This window comes from Cannabis sativa, chromosome 5 (genome assembly GCF_029168945.1).
Source record: "Cannabis sativa cultivar Pink pepper isolate KNU-18-1 chromosome 5, ASM2916894v1, whole genome shotgun sequence".
Lineage (NCBI taxonomy): Eukaryota > Viridiplantae > Streptophyta > Magnoliopsida > Rosales > Cannabaceae > Cannabis > Cannabis sativa.
In genome coordinates, this window is record NC_083605.1 from 45,484,625 (window position 1) to 45,505,353 (window position 20,729).

The 20,729-nt window shown below is 32.0% G+C and overlaps 2 protein-coding genes across 2 annotated transcripts; both read left to right on the forward strand.

Annotated features, from left to right (window-relative positions):
- The first annotated feature begins 8,454 nt into the window (after positions 1 to 8,454).
- LOC115718168 (multiple C2 domain and transmembrane region protein 7) lies at positions 8,455 to 11,853 on the forward strand. Its single transcript, XM_030647128.2, has 2 exons — positions 8,455 to 8,911; positions 9,013 to 11,853. The coding sequence occupies exons 1-2, from the start codon at positions 8,455 to 8,457 to the stop codon at positions 11,598 to 11,600; spliced, it is 3,045 nt and encodes a 1,014-aa protein (XP_030502988.2). The 3' UTR covers positions 11,601 to 11,853.
- A 610-nt stretch (positions 11,854 to 12,463) lies between these two features.
- Positions 12,464 to 14,630, forward strand: LOC115717928 (xyloglucan-specific galacturonosyltransferase 1-like). Its single transcript, XM_030646896.2, has one exon. The coding sequence runs from the start codon at positions 12,693 to 12,695 to the stop codon at positions 14,514 to 14,516; it is 1,824 nt and encodes a 607-aa protein (XP_030502756.2). The 5' UTR covers positions 12,464 to 12,692; the 3' UTR covers positions 14,517 to 14,630.
- Positions 14,631 to 20,729: the final 6,099 nt, after the last annotated feature.

A 20,729-nucleotide genomic window follows, 5' to 3' on the forward strand; every position in this document is an offset into this window, starting at 1 on the left:
AATTTTTATTGATCCATCTAATATAAATATTAAAAAAAATATATTTTTAAATTTTAAAATAACAAAAACTTCAAAAATATAATTATTTTTTTTCTTCTTTTTTTCTTTTCTTTTGTTTCTTTCATCCTCTACCCAGAAACCATCTTCTCCCACCACCACCATCATAACGCAACCACCACCACCCACCAAAATAATTGAAAAATAATTATTTTTTTCTCTTTTTTTTTTCTTTTTAATTTTTTATCTTCTTTCTTAAATCTTAAACCACAAAAAAAAAAAATTAGATCAATTATAACGGTAAAAGTACAATACAAATCATAAAAAATACACAAATTTAAAAGATACCCAGACCTTAAAAAAATATATATCTATTATAAAATTGTTAGATCTAAACAAAGAACCCCATCAACCACGACGAATTCGCACATAGACCCTTGCACAAATCAGAGAGAGTGACAAAGAGAAATTGAGATAACAGAAAATAGAGAGGGAGCTAACTTTTAGGGTCTACGAGCACCATGGTGGTGCCGAATCCTCATTTCTCGTGCACTGTCACTGTCCTGGCCAACTTGTTAGTCAGAGCTGGAACGAGAAACGGTGAGCGCAACACAGAGGGACCACGAATAGAGAGAGGGAGAATGAGATCTATCCCAGAGTCGATGGCCTAACGTGCTCCGATGAGACTCCAAATTTGGGCTACATGCTTTGGATCCCGTCACCATCGAACGTCGTAGACATCTCTGTCCCATCCCCGCCAGCCACAGTTGGACTCGAAGCCAACTTTGGCGCCGCACCAAGCTAAGAGAGAGAGGGAGACAACGTGGAAAGAGAAGAGAAAAGGGGCTGATGGAGTTAAGGTCCAGGAAAAAAAAAAGAGAAAGAAGAAAAGAAAAATGTTGATAGACATATCAAACATGGTTACTATATACACAGTAACCAAAAAATATTTACAGTAATAATTGTCAGTTGATAAATGTACTAAGAATACTTTTTAATACCATGGTTAATATACCATGCCTTAAAAATTCTAGTAATCCATATAAAATAAGTAGTTAAAAATAACAAGTTAAGAATATTGTGTATAGTTACCAACTGTAATTAGTTTATAATCATTTTATTAATTTACAACCATTAAATTGGTTTATAACACTGATAATGGTATACGAAACTGTCAATGGTCTATAAACTCATAAACAAAATTAAATTATATCACATACAGAAGTTAGTACATAAAACTAATTTTCATGTAAAACCTAAAATATATTCCAAAAGGTTAACATATTGTCTTATAACAATACAAAAGTTAAAACTGCACATAATGTGCTAGTACACCGAAATGTTACTTCAAAAGTATAATAGGCAATAGTCTCCTAAACATATTAAGTAAACCGAAAAGTTACTTAAATGAACACCAACATAAACCTAGAGTTCAAACAACATGACATAAAAGACACATAAAGTTCAAAATATTGTAAACTAAGAATCGAACAAGTTGTTTCATTGTAGCAATCTATGGCATCCTTCCCGGGAACTCCGAAGAAGACTCATACCTACTCAACTTCTTCTTCTTTGCATGAACAACAAGTCAACATATAACTTCTTACGAGTGAATGAAATGTCCAACTTCTTAAGAATCTTATCAACCAATCCATGCATAAAAAAAATGAGCATACTTTACAATAAAAACACCACAATCACTACATCAAAGAATAAACCATAATAATTGTAAGATAACAAAAAAAAAATGATAATAATAAACATAGAAACATACCAAAATAGTTACCTATCCTCTTATTGGGGCAAATTATCAAATCACGACAATATCAAATGCATCAGTCTCTTTTTTACCTTGCCAGTGCTTACTACTCCTGTCAATATCTTTCATCCCCTCATAGAAATTGACATATGACAGCAATATAGGAAGTATTAAAGCAAATGCACGAACAAAATTCTTTGAGTTGTTCTTGTACTTTCCAAACCTCGTAGAAATCAATACTTTTAAGCATCTCAACTTAATGTCAAGAATACACAATGTCCAATGAGCAAGAATAATCACATTAACAGTCATTAGTACGAAATCAAGCTCAATCCAAGGTATACTGCATAATATATAAAACCCAGCTATGTATGCAGCTGCCTTAGAATCCTTCCTAACTGATTCAACATTTTCACCACTTGCAACAAACTCATTATATAATTCAAAAATCTGAGAAGCAAAGAAGCAATCAGTAGTGTTTGCAGAAATTCTCACAGACTTTTCATACTTTAACTTCTTTCTCAAATAGAAAAATAAACATCAATATGCTGCAATAAACATAAAACAATCCAACTTTATAAAAATACATAAAAAAAAAAAAATACAAACAATTAAACATGTTAAAGTAGTAAAACACTAACTGAGCATGACAAGCTCTTTCCTCAGCAAGCAAATCATAGAATCACATCTTATCGTCAATTTAACAGACCACAAAATCCAAAGGAACCTTAAGCTTCCTGTGACATGTTTTAAATTTCTTCACTTTATTTTTATCATTAAATCCAACCTTAAACCACTAATCAAAAGATTTAGCTTACACATCATCAATCATGTTAAAAAATCCAAAGCCAATAGCACATGATCCAGGTTGTCCACCTTTTGGTGTACCAATAATACCTGAACTAAACTCTGTGGTATAGGGACTCTTGTATACAGATCCAGGTTTCCTCTCTCTCTTAACAACTGTAGGAGTTGTTTCCTCCAATTTTATGGACTTTTCCTAACATTAAAAACAAGTGCAATAACAAAATTAAAAAAATATTAAATCAAACTTAAAAAAAAAACAAACTTTTTTCAAATTGTCTTCATAAGAAACTATTTGATTATTAGTAATCTTCATGGTAGACACAGAAAAACTTTCTTGAGAACCATGTTTCTTGTCTCCACCAACAACTTCAGGAATCTTTGCTTTTAAATTTTCAATTTTCATATCATGTAAAAAAGTAAAACATATATTTAAAATAGTAAACTAAAACTAACACTAAAAATACATACAAAAATAACAAAAGTAAACAAACCTTCTCCAAACCAAAAGCAGATACTCCATCAGGTGTTGTTGCCTCAAATTTGTTCAAAAACTTGTCTTAAAATAATAAAAAAAATTATAAATCAACCTAAAAATTTGAAAACAAAATATAACATAAAAAAACCAAGTATACAATAAACAAAAACAAAATTAGATAAACATTTTTAATGCTTCCCTCATAAGAATCAATTTTTTTATTTATTATCTCCAAAGCAGACACAGTAATACTATGCTTAGTTCCTTGACTATCAAACAACTTTCTCTTACTAGCAACATCCTCAACATCCTTCCCACTTGCATCGACATCCACTGCTTTTTCTTCAATATTATCATTATTTTCCCAATCTCCACACTCTCCACCTTCTTCAACATTCTTTCCACCATCTACATATGAATCTGAACCAATAGCTTTAGCAGCATCACCACCCCCAAACCCTAAAAATATACAAAAAAAAAAAAGTAAAACATTTTCTCTGTGTGTATACTTACTCAAATCAGAATCACCAACACACAGTAAATCAGACACAACTGCAAACTCAGCTAAACTAAATCTAAAATTCTCATCACCAAACATAAACCACATTTCTTTTTTATTTTTCTGATATACCTCCCTATGTAAGGCATTATGAACTATTTGAGACTAAAAACTAACATGATGACTATCTAAAAAATAACCAACACAAGTACCATGAAGAATCTTACGTTGACCTTTAGTCAACTTAAAATTGATATTTTTAACAACAATGTTATCTTGATTACGGAATAACATGACTTTTCCCTGAATCTTTTCATTAGGCTTGTAATATAAATCCCATTCCTGAAACAACAAATGATATACAATAAATAAATACGGTAAACCAAAAAATAACTTCAGAATAAACCATAAACATGAAATTCTGTAAACACATTTTTTCATTGCTAACACGATAAAATACAATCCACCAAAAATACACATTAAATTACTAAAACAACAAAATAAACCTTAAAATTCCTAATATAAAAAAAATAAACACAGTAAACACATATTTTTTAAAAAACATAGAATAACAAAATTTGATATTCTACAAAATTTAAAAAATAAACTAAACTAATGTATAAATTGTTAAAACAGTATACCAATATAAAATGTAACCTAAAAATACATAATCATAACAAATTAACAAATAAACTAAAAAAATACACATAAACCGTAACCTAATAACATAGAATCAAATCTATAAAAAAATTAATAGACCAAACAAACACAAAAATCATGACAAAAACGAAACATAAACAACAACATGCATAAAGAAAAAAAAACTAAAATTAACATATAAACTAAAAATTATAATAAATGATAAAAAATACTTCATATATATAACAATAAACTCTAAAATAAAAAAAAATACTTAAATATTTAATAAATTGTAAACAAAAAGTAACAAACAATATATAAAATCATGAAAATACCTTCAAATCACTACAAACTTCAACATCCATGTCTTCACTATCATAATCCTCAAGCAAATCTTCAGACTTGCTTCATCTTATTCAGATTCCGAACATCTTCCTTCTTAACTTTCTCAGCAACTATTTTCCTCTTAGTTTGCAAAGCAGTGTCACGGCTACCATCAAAGGATTCACTAGGTCCAGCAGAACGATCAGAATCACTACCATCTTCATCATCAAATACATTATTCATTTTTTTTCTTATTAGAAGCTAATTTTATAGAATGAGAAGGAGAAATTAAAGGACGAGTTTTAACTATTTCTTTAAGTATACAGGAGATAAGAATACTCAAAAATTAAACAGTACCAAACCATCAAAAGAATGAGTAACCAAAATGAAGCACTAAAAACACTTCTAATCAGTAGCACACACTAAAACTTAAAAAAACAATAGAGAATCTACTAAAGAAGATGAAATCCTAACCCATACCCATAACTCTGAAAAAAGAAAAACAGAGCAAAAAAAAAAAAGAAAAACTAAAAAAAAATTAATTATAAAGAAACTTTCCTATTTATAACCAAACACCAAAAAACTAACTAATATGCCGTTATTCAATTTTTATATATATATATTTATATAAAAAATAAAAAATATTAAAAGTAAACATTTTCTAATACTGAATAACCGACTCAAATTTGAAAAAAAAAAGTTGCAAATAATAGGCGCATGAACAGTTCGACTCTACGTGTAGAAGGAAACGTGATCGACGTGATGGGGTGACATCAGCAACAACAAGACACGTCTCAAAAGCCTTTTTCATTTTTTTTTTCAAAAAATAATAAAATTAAAAATGGTATATAAAATGGTATAGTTTTGAATAAAACACAATCCATCACATTTATTTAAATAAAGTGAAAATAAAGTACTTATATGTAAATTTTCTAATATAATTTGGGTTTTATATTTGGGATACTGGTATGAGATTATTTTAGTTTTGCGGCAAAGACGTTGATGTGTCACGTTAATACAAGGGCATTAAATTAATTAATGTCAATTATGTTATGAGAATGTCTATTAAAAATTTTCCCAAAAAATATTACATAAATATTAAATTACAACAAGCTAAACTAAATAAGTATTAATGCCAAACATTTTTCTTAAGTAAACATCTTTAATGAAGATACAAATAAATAATGCAAAGTTAAAATATAACGTACTTAATAAAATTGTTCTCTAATAGTGTGTCAAAAGGTGATTCAGAATATCTTTAATATAGAGTACTAAAAATATGATGTATTACTATAATTTAGTGCATTTGAAAAAAAAAAGCTATTCTAGTATTTTAAAAAATTTATCAAATTTAGCATATGTTAAAAATTATAGTAAATCAATATATATAAAGGAGAATAATGAGTCGATGACATGTCACTCTAAAATTACTCCAAAACTATTTTTCTTTTTTCTTTTTAATTCTCTTATTTTTAATATTTTATTAGAGCATAAATTTACAAATTGATATTTTATATTATTTTAATAAATTTTTTTATAAAAATATTTACCTTAAATTAATTATATTTTTTTTAAAAAAATACACAATAATAAAAATAAACTAAATTAATAATATTAAATTAAATAATTATTAAATTATTTATATATACGTATTCGTAACTATATATCTGTGTGGAGTTTTTTTTTACTTTGCAGAATATAAGAAGAGTGTTTTTTTTTTTTTTATAGAAGAAATTTATTATGAATCAAACATTATGAATTAATGAATAACAAAAGAAGCAGGTGTGAGATTATGTAAAAGAAACATGTATGAGATTGTGAATCAAACTTTTTTATAATGCGTTACTTTTATATCTCGATCATATAAAGTTGATGTCATCATTGTAGTTCCTACTGATATCCTAAAATTTGCAAACTTAACACTCAATTTAACGTTGTATTAGCTGATCAATAAAATGCCACATGTAAATATAGTATTAGCCAAACTAATAATTCTTTTAGAAAAAATAATTTTAAAAAACAAAAAATTAATTAAAATAAATTCATATTATTCAAAAAAGAAAAAAAAAAACTATATACATATTAAATGAAATAAAAATCAAATTTCCATCTTCTTCTAGCCATATTATCTTTACAGATTAAGAATAATTTTTTTTTTTGTAAGGAGATTAACAATAAACTTTGATTCTCTATTCAAATACTATCTTTTAATTCTATTTTCATATATTCAAAATTTTCATTCCATAAACTTTGTACTAATATTTTTCAATCAATGAAACGAAAAGATAAACTTTAATTCCTGTATGAAAAAATAAACTCTCAATCCTAATAATCAATAGAAACGACATCAAATTTCAAGTTCTCAAAATCTATAAAAATAAATAAATAAATAAAAACAGATCTCATAAACGCAAACTCAAACAGTAGAACTCCGGTAAAACACTAAATCTCAAACATTAAAATACACACAATAAAATTCGAATTCAGAACTTAACACACACATCAGAATAAAAATTAAATCATAATTAAATGAATCAAACCCAAATTTAAATCTGTCTTTTTCTTATTCTTTGACTTAGTCTCCATTCAAGACCATTAAATTGGGTACCAATAAAATTATAAAACTGTGAAGTTTAGACATTTGAGAATTTATGCTCCTATTTTTCGAATTTTGGTATTTATTAGCAATAAATTTAATATTTTAAGTATTTATGTCACAAATATTTTAATAATAAAGTTAAAATTTTAAAATAATTTTACTAAGTAATTATTATTAATTAAAATATATAATTTATTTTTATATATAATTTAAAATATTTTATACTTCCGCCACGAATATTTATTAGTTTAAAATAAGATATAACATTGCCAAATTTAAAGCCCATAATATTTTATACTATATAGTATATCATGATCCTGATCAGTTAGTCTTTAAGGAAGATGCATTGATCTTATCTTATCATTATTTGTAGCTGGTATTGTGAGATCACCGAGATGGGTAACACAGCACTGACCTGAGTTACAATATATAGAGAGAAAACAATGTATGAAATGGAAATACGATGGCCCATATTCTTTCTTAAAACTGAGTAGTAGTACTTGTACACATGTGACGTATCTAAGTTATGACACTAATTTAATAAGCCTACAGAAGATCCCAATCCCAATATCTTATTTCTCTCCCTCAAACCCATCATTTTCTGGCCATATATGACAAAACCAAGACCAAGAGTACTCTCTTTGTCTCTTCTCTATTAGATTTGACCGGACAATTTTAATATTTCGAAGGTTTTCATTTTTAGTTTTTTTTTTATCTTTATATATATATATGTGCTAATATGCATAGTCAAAATGGGGCCAAAATCTCAAGCTTTTCAACTTATTGTATACATATACTACTTACTAAATAGCGTTTTCATTTTTGGGTATATATTACTTATCTTTTTTTTCCCCTTACTTTCATTCATTGTAGATCACAAACAATCACATATGAATAAGAGCCCAACCCACATGTGTTAACCGAGCTTTCAGGATCTTCACCACAAAGCATGGTGTTCATATATTATATACATCATGGTGTTTGATATATTATATACATTTTTATTTTTATTTTTATTTTTACAATAACGACCTTAATTAAATTATTTCCCACAATCAATACTTGATCCTTTTACTATGAATAAAAATAAATGATCAATAACTAATGCAAATTAAATAATGCACATGGAAACATATTGACTCTACCTTTCTTCTCCTTTTTATCGATCCCATCCAAACAGAATTGTTCGATTCAATTCAAGCTTATAGACTCTTTAAACTTTACTAACCATTATATATATATATATATATATAAATATATATATATTAAAATAAATTTGTTGTAATTTTCAGGTACTTATTTATAACAAAAACCAGTACTCCATATAGGACTATTATTAAGAGATCACACACACCATGATCAGTAACCTTAAGCTTGGAGTAGAAGTAGTGAGTGCACACAATTTATTACCAAAAGATGGTCAAGGCTCATCTAGTGCCTTTGTGGAGCTATACTTCGATGGACAAAGACATCGTACAACCATTAAAGAGAAAGATCTAAATCCAGTTTGGAACGAGACTTTCTTCTTCAACATCTCAGACCCTTCCAATCTCCATTACCTTTCTCTGGATGTCAACGTGTTTAACAATGTCAGAGCCACCAACTCACGCTCCTTCCTCGGAAAAATCAGCCTCACCGGAACTTCCTTCGTCCCTTACACAGACGCCGTCGTTTTCCACTACCATCTAGAGAAACGCGGCTTCTTATCTCGTGTCAGAGGAGAGCTCGGTCTCAAAGTCTACGTTACAGATGAAGCCACCGTAAAATCCTCACTCAATACTAATCATTCCGGCACCCCTGTCGATCAAGCAGGTAATCATATATATATATATATGGATCGATGATATAGCATTTACTATTAAATAAACATTTATGCATATTAATATAAATTTTATTAATTCCTACTTTCTCAGGTCATGAAAACCCGACTCGGAAAGTCGCGTCTCGGCATACTTTTCATCATTTACCTAATCAAACTCATCACCACAGTGATCACTCCTCTTCCTCCGCCATTGTCACCCCCACGGCTTCAACTGCAACTCTTCCTCATCTTGACCCTCACGCTCACCATAATGCCGCCAAATACGGTGTTATGGATGAGATGATGAAACATCCTGAGCAACAGCAGCCTGCGAAGCTAGTCCGGATGTACTCGGCTACGCAGCCGATGGACTACGCTTTAAAGGAAACTAGTCCATTTCTGGGCGGCGGAAGAGTTGTCGGCGGTCGCGTGGTTCGTGGCGGAGACAAGACCTCCAGCACTTACGATCTAGTCGAGAGAATGTATTTTCTGTACGTGAGAGTTGGGAAGGCTCGTGAGCTTCCGGCTATGGACATTACGGGGAGTTTAGATCCGTTTGTCGAAGTCAAGATCGGAAACTATAAAGGGATAACGAAACATTTTGATAAGAAACAAAATCCGGAATGGAATCAGGTTTTCGCATTCTCGAAGGACAGAATGCAAGCTTCGGTACTTGAAGTTGTGGTCAAAGATAAAGATTTAGTCAAAGACGATTTCGTTGGTATTGTGAGATTTGATATTAACGAAATCCCACTCCGAGTTCCTCCTGATAGTCCTTTGGCTCCGGAATGGTACAGACTTGAGGATAAGAAAGGGGAGAAAATCAAAGGTGAGCTTATGTTAGCTGTTTGGATCGGGACTCAAGCAGACGAATCATTTTCTGACGCGTGGCATTCCGATGCTGCTACTCCCATTGATTATTCCTCCTCAGCCGTTTCCTCCACGATTCGTTCCAAAGTCTATCATTCCCCAAGACTTTGGTACGTTCGAGTCAACGTAATCGAAGCTCACGATTTGATTCCAACTGAAAGGAATCGCTTTCCCGATGCTTATGTAAAAGTCCAAATCGGTCACCAAGTTCTCAAAACGAAGCCGTTTCAAGCTCGGACACTTAATGCCCTTTGGAATGAGGATATGCTGTTTGTAGCCTCGGAGCCGTTCGAGGACCATTTGGTAATTACGGTTGAGGACCGAGTCGGTCCAGGAAAGGATGAGATTATTGGGAGAGTCATCTTACCGTTGAATGTCATTGACAGACGCGCCGATGACCGTCCGATTCATTCTCGGTGGTTTAATCTCGAGAAGGCGGTTGCTGTTGATATTGATCAACTGAAGAGAGAGAAATTCTCGAGCCGAATCCACCTCCGAGTTTGCCTTGACGGCGGTTACCACGTGCTCGACGAGTCAACTCACTACAGCAGCGATCTTCGTCCCACGGCGAAACAGCTGTGGAAGCCACCGATCGGAGTTTTGGAACTCGGTATCTTGAACGCTTCGGGGCTCCACCCGATGAAAACCCGAGACGGAAGAGGAACATCAGATACCTACTGTGTAGCCAAATACGGTCATAAATGGATCAGGACCCGAACATTGGTGGATCATTTAAATCCGAAATACAACGAACAGTACACGTGGGAGGTATTCGACCCGGCCACCGTTCTAACTATCGGAGTCTTCGACAACAGCCAGATCAGCAACGAAAAAGACGGACCCAAAAAGGATTTGAAAATAGGTAAAGTCAGGATCCGAATCTCTACTCTTGAAACGGGTCGGATTTACACCCATTCGTACCCGTTACTGGTACTACACCCGACTGGGGTCAAGAAAATGGGCGAGCTCCACTTAGCCATCCGATTCTCTTGCACAAATTTCGTTAACATGCTTTACGCCTACTCAAAACCGTTACTCCCCAAAATGCATTACGTCAGACCCTTCAGCGTTATGCAGCTCGACTTATTACGCCACCAAGCCGTTAATATAGTAGCGGCGCGGCTAGGGCGAGCCGAGCCGCCGCTGAGAAAAGAAGTGGTCGAGTACATGTCTGACGTGGACTCTCACTTATGGAGCATGAGACGGAGCAAGGCTAACTTTTTCCGATTAATGACGGTCTTCGGCGGAGTTTTCGCTGTTGGAAAATGGTTCGGAGATATCTGCACGTGGAAAAATCCGATAACGACTGTTTTAGTGCACGTGCTTTATTTAATGCTGGTTTGTTTTCCGGAATTGATTCTTCCCACGGCGTTTCTCTACATGTTTTTGATCGGAATCTGGAACTACCGGTACCGGCCGAAGTACCCTCCTCATATGAACACGAGGATTTCTCAGGCGGAGGCGGTCCACCCGGACGAGATGGACGAGGAGTTCGACACTTTCCCGACGACTAGGAACCCTGAGATTGTGAGGATGAGATACGACAGGTTGAGGAGTGTCGCTGGAAGGATTCAGACTGTCGTCGGTGACGTGGCGACTCAAGGGGAGAGAATGCATTCCTTGCTGAGCTGGAGGGATCCAAGGGCTTCAGCCATGTTCGTTAGTTTCTGCCTCTTGGCTGCTTTGATTCTCTACGTTACGCCGTTTCAAGTGATAGCTGCTCTAGCAGGATTCTTCGTTATGCGCCACCCTAGGTTTCGCCACCGGTTACCGCCGGTTCCGGTCAATTTCTTCCGCCGGTTGCCTGCCAGGACTGATAGTATGTTGTAATACTTGGAAGTTGGAATAGTACCATGCAATAATGGAGGTCATATGTTTTTTCTACTTCTTTATATAAATATATATAATATGAATGGGGTATTATTTTTGTTTGTTATAATTTGTAACATGTAACACTTCACATGTTTCTAGTTTTGTTTTTAATTAGTACACCACTCTGGAACTTATAAGTATAGTACCTTAGTTTGCTTCATAAATATTATTACTATAAATTAAAGATTTTTCTTATTTCATATTTTGATCATATTTTTAAAATGGTACAAATGAAAATATATAAGCAAATATTTATATAGCAAAAGTTTTCGAGTTATTTGAGTTTATCACAAAGCAGTTCACTCTTTTTTTTTTTTTGACAGAAAAGCAGCTCACTCTTTGATTTGTCTTATATATGAATTTATTTTGCCTTTTGCGCATTGTTTTGTCAAATTTTCCTTGCTATTTATTGTAATAATTTTTAATAATGTCTTTCTGATTTTTTCTAATGATTCTTATTTACTAATTTAGCCGACAGAATATCATAGATTCTAATATGGAGATATACATATATTTATAAAATAAAATTATATTCGAAAGACTTGAGCAAGCGCATAACGTGACACTTCTAAAATAGGAAGAAAAAAAAAGTTGCATGCATGATGCATATGTACTCCCATTTTGTTCTCATTATATGTATTTTTATTATTAGTTTTGAAACTCAACTAATATTAATTTGTGATCATGATCAAAATGACTTTGCTTCCATCATCCATGATGTCAACTTTTTCATATTTCATTTCTTGCTGAAACACTAAACAACCAATTAAGATGCATGTCTTCTTTAACTAATTAAAAAAGATTAACCAACCAAGGAATATATATGTATTGTTGTGATTGTGATGTTGTCAACAAATCTATATATATATGTATGTATGTAAAAACTAAACGTGCAACCAAATATGGTGCAACTTTCTAATATACGTGCTTCCATGTTTTTCAATTATTAAAGAACAAATTATATGGAACCTCCCCCTACTATAGAAAAACCAGAGCCAAGGCTCAACAATCTCCATTCATTCACCATTGTACTTCCTTATTCCACCCAAAATGGCCTTCTCTGTATCCAAAAAGAAACCAAAAGTAGTTTCCAGTAAGAAAATAGAGCTAGAATCATCATCAAACCACTGTTGTAGTTCTTCTTGCTCAATTCTACTAAGAATTATTTACAAAATTCCCACTGCCATAATCTTGCTTCTTCTTATCTTCATTTGGTCTTCCTCCACAACTATTATCTCTGGAAAAATTGTTCATCTTTGTGTCTCTTCTCGAAAACTCAACGATCTCTACTGTCTTTCTGCTGGTACACAGCCCAAACTGGAAGTCTCAATACTTGACAACACTACTACTTTTGATGGCAATGTTGAATTGAAGAAGGAAAATGTTCTTGATAAGCAAGTTGTTCATGAAAAGAGTACTAGTTTTGTTGTTAGTACTATAACTAATCATGCCAATGTGGAAGTGAAGAAACAAAATGGTAGTAATGCTGAGCTAGTTTTCAATACTAGTGCTATTGCCAATGTTGAAATGAAGAAAGACAATGTTGTTGATCAACATGATGTTGGGGATGATTCAGACCCTTCTTTTAGAGATAGTTTTGGCCATGAAGGAGCACATAATGATGAGCTTGAAAAGGCAATGAAAATGGTTAATGAGCAACTTCAACTACACCGGTCATGGCAATCAGACAAATATAATAAGAAAGGGTGTGTTGGGAATGGAATTTATGTCTATGATTTGCCAACTAAGTTCAACAATGACTTGGTTGGTCAATGTGGGGACATGGTTCCATGGATGAACTTCTGCAAGTATTTCACCAATGAAGGATTAGGAGAGCCAATTCCAAAGCTAGGGAAAGCATGGTACAGGACACATCAGTACTCTTTGGAGCCTATTTTTCATGCTAGAGTTTTGAAGCATCCTTGTAGAGTTCACAATGAGAATGAAGCTAAGCTCTTCTATGTTCCATTCTATGGTGGATTGGACATTTTGAGATGGCATTTCAAGAATGTTTCCAATGATGTTAAAGATTCTCTGGGGTTGGAGTTGATGAAGTGGCTTGAGAAACAGAGACCTTGGGGTAGGAATTCAGGGAAGGATCATGTGTTTGTATTGGGAAAAATCTCTTGGGATTTCAGGAGAAAGGAAAATTCTTGGGGTACAAGATTCTTAGAGCTAGAGCAAATGCAAAACCCAACTAAGCTCTTGATTGAAAGACAGCCATGGCATGTAAATGACATTGGAATCCCACACCCAACTTACTTCCACCCTCACTCTGATCAAGACATCATCTCTTGGCAGACCAAGATCATCAGCTCATACCGAAAACACCTAGTGAGTTTTGCAGGCGCAGCTCGGCCTGATGCACCAGAGAACATAAGGTCCATTCTCATCAATCAGTGCACATCAGTAGATGATCAAGACTGTCAATTTCTTGACTGCAATTCAGGTGGCTGCAGCCAACCCGAGTCTGTTATCGAGCTTTTCATGGAGTCTGAATTCTGTTTACAGCCACCAGGAGATAGCCCAACTAGAAAATCTGTGTTTGATTCTCTTGTATCAGGCTGCATACCAGTGCTGTTTGACTCATTCACAGCTTTTTATCAATATCCATGGCATTTGCCAGAAGATCATGCAAAATACTCTGTTTTTATTGACCAAAAAGTGGTGAGACAAATGGAGGTTAATGTGGTCGAAGTGTTGATGAAGATATCTAAGAAAGAAAGGGATGATATGAGAAGGTTCATTGTTTATGAACTTTTGCCTGGTCTGGTTTATGGTGATACAGATTCTCAGTTTGAAAAGTTTCAAGATTCTTTTTCTATTACCATGAGTAATCTACTTGAGAAGGTCAGCACATTGAAACAAAGCTGATCAAAACTGTTCCTTTGTTTATTGACTTATTTATTTATTTTTTGTTTCTTGTAGTTCAATATACAGAGTTGAGGAACACAATCATATATTATTTAGTTTGATTTTTTGCTTATATATTTAACTTCTTTTTGCTTGTTCAATTTTGTTGATAACATCTTAAAATGGTAGCACAATTTTTAATTTTGGATTTAAATTGAATTCTCATGTTGGTGTGTGCATTTTCTTTATTGTGATCATGTTTTTATTCAAATTAAATAGATTTTGAACTAAAACTGAAATGTAAAGATTGAAATAATTAATTAAGCAAGAATTGACAGCAGGATAATATTTTAAATGGTGAAATAGACTTGAATTATTGATTTCCGCTATGTCAATTGTTAAGGACGATTGTTGCGGCAAACTTCTAGTAAAAGCTTCAGTGTTAGAAAGAACTAGGAACCAACCTTTGCATGCCATTGTATTTTGTTTAATTAAGAGACTTTTTAAGGTCTAATTAATAAATAAATTAAATGGTAATTTTATTTGATAATTAATTATAATTATTAAATAAATAGATTTGACATTTATAGAGTTAGAATTAAAATATGATATTTGTGAAATAAAAGATAAGTTCTTAAATAAAATGACAAAATTGAAACCGTGTAGGGTCAGGGTTCGGCCAACAAAGGTTCAATTAAAGCCATTATTTAATATTTTTTTAATTTCATTTAATTCTTAACCTAACCTTAGGAGATATCCTAGAAATAGAATAAGATGCTCTTATTTTCTTAATCAATTATCAGACTTCATTGTCAGACAACTTAGAAAATAAAGAAAGAGCCTCTAGTCTATTTTCGAAATCATCCTCTTCTTCTTCCTTTATTATTTTTGAAACCCTATAGTGAATTGAGAAAGTTCCCACACAATTCAAGTCAGTACTCAGACCTTTGTAAAACATTGTGTAGAATACCAACAACTGAAAAAGATCCAAGTTCAGATCTTGATCATACTTTGTGACAGAAAGGATCATGGGTTAGAAATCTGAATGGAATGAGACATTATATTCCGCTGCCACTAATGTAATGTAATATCACAATAAGTCCAATGGTAAATAATTAGAGTTTATATGTAGAGTAATTTGCGGCATAAATACCTAAGTTTAACTTCTAGTTGCAAATAAATACCTAAGTTTTATTTTTGGCAGTAATAATATTTAAATTATATTTTTGGAACTCTGTAGGTACCTAACCGTTAAATATTATGTCATTATCCACATGTCATTTTCTTATTGGTATATTTAAATTAATATTTTTTTTAGAAAAAATAAAAATTTAATGACTTGGATCAATCAGGAATTGCCACGTGGCAATTTACTTAACAATTAACAGTTAGGTACCTGTAAAAGTTCTAGAATTATAACGTAGGTATTAATACCGCCAAAAATTAAACTTAGGTATTTATTTACAACTGAGAGTTAAACTTAGGTATTTATGCCGCAAATTACTCTTTTATATAAATATATATATATTTATGGGCTAATCATGTAATCATGTAATAAATGATATTATGATCTTATTAATCTACTTTAGCATAAATTTTAATTTTGTTATAAGTGAATAAATAAGCGTAATTTATTAATTATATAGATTTATATAGTGAATATAATATGAGTGATTGGTGGAATAAAAATATTTTCAGGTTTGGTGACCTTATGGACTCGATCGGAGGATAAGTGAGTTTGATGGAAATATTATGATAAGTTAATAGTGTAAATATTAGGGTAAGTAAAAGTATTTGTGATTTGACTTATATTTCTTCATAGCTAAAAAATAATAAGATAACTATTATAAATAAAGTTTTATTAATATTATTATTAATAATATTAATATATTATTATTAATAAAGTTTATTTTTTTTAAACTTATTAAGTTTAAAAATTCATTACAGAAAAGAACGAAACGAAACCCTTTTCTTCGGTGCGATGAAACTCTCTTCTCCTCAATCTATATTCTTCGATTTCAACTCGAAACCTAGTAATTCAAGCACAGTAGTAGTAGGATAGTAAATCATTGAAGAGGGAAAGCTTAAGGTAATGATTGATTTCATTTTAAGTTTAATACAATTAGTTTTATATAGTGACTTTTTGATTTATAGCAGTTATGGAGATTCCGACTTCATGAAATTGTTCTTGAGTAGCTATGAGACTAGTTTTGATGTTTACTTGTTGAATTTGAGGTGATTTTGAGTTACAAATTGAGTTTAGATCTTTTCAAAGCTTAAGTTTGAGCTTTAATGGCGTTTTCCGTTTAAGGGCTCGATTTTAATTTCTATTACGTAAGGATTGTTGTATATGGTATAGTGTTGGAAATATTTTACCAGGATCTAGATTTACTACCAAGTATGTTTCATTAACATCCTAATATGAATTCTAAAACAATGAAATAAACACATATAAAGTTTAGCAAACCTTACATTGGGTGCAGCGGAATATAATGACTCCTTCCATTTAGATCTCTAGCCCTTGATTCCTTTCTGTAGCAGAGCATAATCAAGATCTGAATCTGGATCTCTTTCTCTCCTTCCTTTGATGTTGATTCTCCTTCTTGTTGTTTGGATTCTCCTACAGTCTTACACACTATGATTGAGATACCACTTGATGTGTGTGGGCACTACTCATTCACTCAAAGATTTCGAAATTAGAAGAGAAGAAAAGAGAGAAGAAAGTGGTGGCTAGGCTTTTCTCTGAAAGAAACAATGTGGAAGTCATAAGTTTTCTAAAGCCAATACTTTCTATTAATAGAATGACTTCTAGGTTTAGGTTAGAATTGTATGGCATTAAAATAATAGAAAAATAAAATGGTAAAGGCTTTACATAGTGGGCGGCCATATAAGGAAATTGGCCCTCACTTTGCAACTTTCCCATTTTGTTATTTTTCATTCCCATTTTCTCAAAAATGCCAATTTTCTAATTTAACCATTGAAATACCAATTCTAATTATTTAATAACTTAAATATAATTATTAAATAATATTGTCATTTAATATATTTATTAATTAAGATATATAAAGTCTCTTAATTAATAAATAAACCTAGAATCTCTTTTCTTTACAATTTCGCCCTTGCTTAGTGAAAATTGTTGGAAATTATTTTACCAGGATCTTACATCTACTCACAAGTATGTTGATTAACACCCTAAATATGAACTTCTAAAACGATTATGAAATAAACACATATAAAGTATTAGAAACGTTACATTGGGTACAGCGGAATAATATGACTCCTTCCGTTCAGATATCTAGCCCTTGATTCCTTTCTGTAGCAGAGCATTATCAATATCTGAACCTGGATCTCTTTCTTTCCTTCTTTAGTGTTGTAACTCCTTCTTGTTGAATGCCTTTCTTCACGATCTTCCTCACTATGATTGAGGTATCACTTGCTGTGTGTGGGCACTACTCTAATCACTAAGTGGTTCGAAATTTCAAGGAAGAAGAAAGAGAAGAAGGTGGCGGCTAGGTATAGAGAGAGAAGGCTCAGGTTTTTCTCTGAAGGAAAAAGTAGAAAATTTAGTGTAAATTTCCTGAAGCCTTCACTATCTATTTATAGCATTCCACTAAGGTTAGGTTTGAATTATTTGGCATTAAAATAATGAAAATATCAGATGAAAAACCCTATAAAAGTGGTCGGCCCTATACAATATGGATTTGGGCCTCACTTTTTGCAATTTTGCAGTTTTATCATTTCTGCATCTCATTTTCTCAAAAACGCCAATTTTCAAATTCAACCATTTAAATGCCAATTCTAACTATTTAATAATTATTAAATAATATTGTCATTTATCATATTTATTAATTGAACCATACAAAGTATCATAATTAACAAATATGCCCCTAAAACTCTTTCTTTACAATTTCGCCCTTACTTAGTGAAAAATTAACAAATAGACATAGTCTAATTTGAGAATTTATAATTAATTAATCAAAACCAATTATATGAGTCTTACAAGCAATATTATCTCAACTAGTGGGGGGACCATGGGTCTATATAACCGAGCTTCCAATAAGCAGATCAAGAATTTATAACCTAAATTCACTGACTTATTAATTCTTCGTTGAATCCACGCATAGAACTTAGAATTGCACTCTCAGTATATAGAATGCTCTATATGTTCCACCATATAGACACATCATTAGTTATCCATTGTTATAATCCTAATTTGATCAATGATCCTCTATATGAATGATCTACACTGTAAAGGGATTAGATTACCGTTACACCCTACAATGTATTTTATCCTTAAAACACTTAACCCCGTATAAATGATATTTCAGCTTATGTGAAATGAGATCTCCACCATTTATTTTCGTTTGGTCAAGCTCGAAGGAGATCATCCTTTACTTACTATTCGCCAGATAGAAGCTATAGATTCCATGTTTATGTTAGCGCTCCCACTCAATTGCACTACCGTGTTCCCAAAATGTACGTATCACCCTGACCCAAAAGTAGGCTTAACTAACAAATCAAAGAACACGAATAGCCTCTTGAGATTGAGCCTAATCATAACAGGATTAAGATCATTTGATCTAGGATCAACTAGACGATATTGACTTAAATAGATATTACGGTAAGTTTAATAAATCTAAGTCAAAGTTCAATATCGGTCCCTTCCGATGCATACTCCATGCATCCAACCTGAGCTTTACTTTAACCAATGCTCTGGAAAGAACATAGCATTTCTCCAAATGCAAGTAAACTCTGTTGTAGATTATCATATCAGTAAAACCCTGTGTCTGATAAATCTAGGAAACTTTATTCACATAGTCATGTTTACTTTCCAAAGTGTTGACGACACAATAAATAGGATCAAGTATGTGAAAAGGGTTTCAGATGAATTTATACATTATGTACATGTACATATAATCATGAAATAAATCATGTGAACCATGCAACATAAAATGTTATTTCTGATCTATATTAATAAGTAAATCTGATTATATTGAAATGACTTTTATTTAGGGCATAAAACCCAACAAAAATTTATAAAGTAGACATAGTCTAACTTTAGAATTATAATTGATTAATTAAAATCAATTAACTGAGCCTTACAAGCAGTATGGTCTCAACTAGTATGGAGACCATGGGCCTATATTTCCGAGCTTCCAATAAGTCGAACCAAATTTACCAAGTAAATTCCCTAACTTATTAATTCCTTATGGAATCCACACTTAGAACTTGGAATTGCACTCTCAGTCATATAGAACGCTCTATATGTTCCATGATATAGATACGTCATTAGTTATCCATTGTTATAATCCTAATTTGATCAATGACCCTCTAATAGATTATCTACATTGAATAGGCACTAAGTTACCGTTACACCTTCAATGTATTTTGTCCTTAAAACACTTAGCTCCGTATAAATGATATTTCAGCGAAGTGAAATGAGATCTCCACCATTTATCTCTGTTTAGCCAAGCTCGAAGGATATCATCGTTTCACTTCTAAATTCCTATAGAAGTTATAGACTCCATATTTGTGTTAGCGCTCCCACTCAATTATACTATCATGTTCCCAAAATGTACGTATCACCCTGACCTAAAAGTAGGCTTAACTAACAAATCAAAGAACATGTATAGTACTCTTGAGATCGAACCTAAACATATCAGGATTAAGGTCATTTGATCTAGGATCAACGGGTGATATTGAATTGAATAGATATTACAGTAAATTTTAATATATCTAATCAAAGTTCAATATCGGTCCCTTCCGATGTATACTCCATACAGCCGATACTGGTAAACTTTGCCAATGTCCTAGAAAGGACATAACACTTTTCCAAGGTGTAAGAATACCTATCGCTGATTATACCATGTCAGTCTAAATCCAGTGTTCTGACAAATCAGGGAATAAACTTTTGAACATATAATTAAGATTATATTCCACTGTGCTGACAACACTATAATCATTAACAAGTTCATATGTTCTGGACTTAAATAGAATTCATACATTATATATATAATCATGAAATAAATCATGTGAACCATGCAACATAAAATATTATTTCTGATCTTTATTAATAAGTAAATCTGATTATATTGAAATGGGTTTTATTTAGGGCACAAAACCCAAAAAACTCCCACTTGCACTAATATAAAACAAAATGTGCATTTCAAATAATCTCAACATCTTGATATACAAATCAACTGTAGTAGTAGTAAACTCCTCGTAATAGGATCT

Coding starts and splice junctions, on each gene's coding strand:
- LOC115718168 (XM_030647128.2), top strand. CDS start 8,455: ATGATCAGTAACCTTAAGCTTGGAGTAGAAGTAGTGAGTGCACACAAT. Junction 8,912..9,012: donor CACCCCTGTCGATCAAGCAG/GTAATCATATAT, acceptor CTACTTTCTCAG/GTCATGAAAACCCGACTCGG.
- LOC115717928 (XM_030646896.2), top strand. CDS start 12,693: ATGGCCTTCTCTGTATCCAAAAAGAAACCAAAAGTAGTTTCCAGTAAG.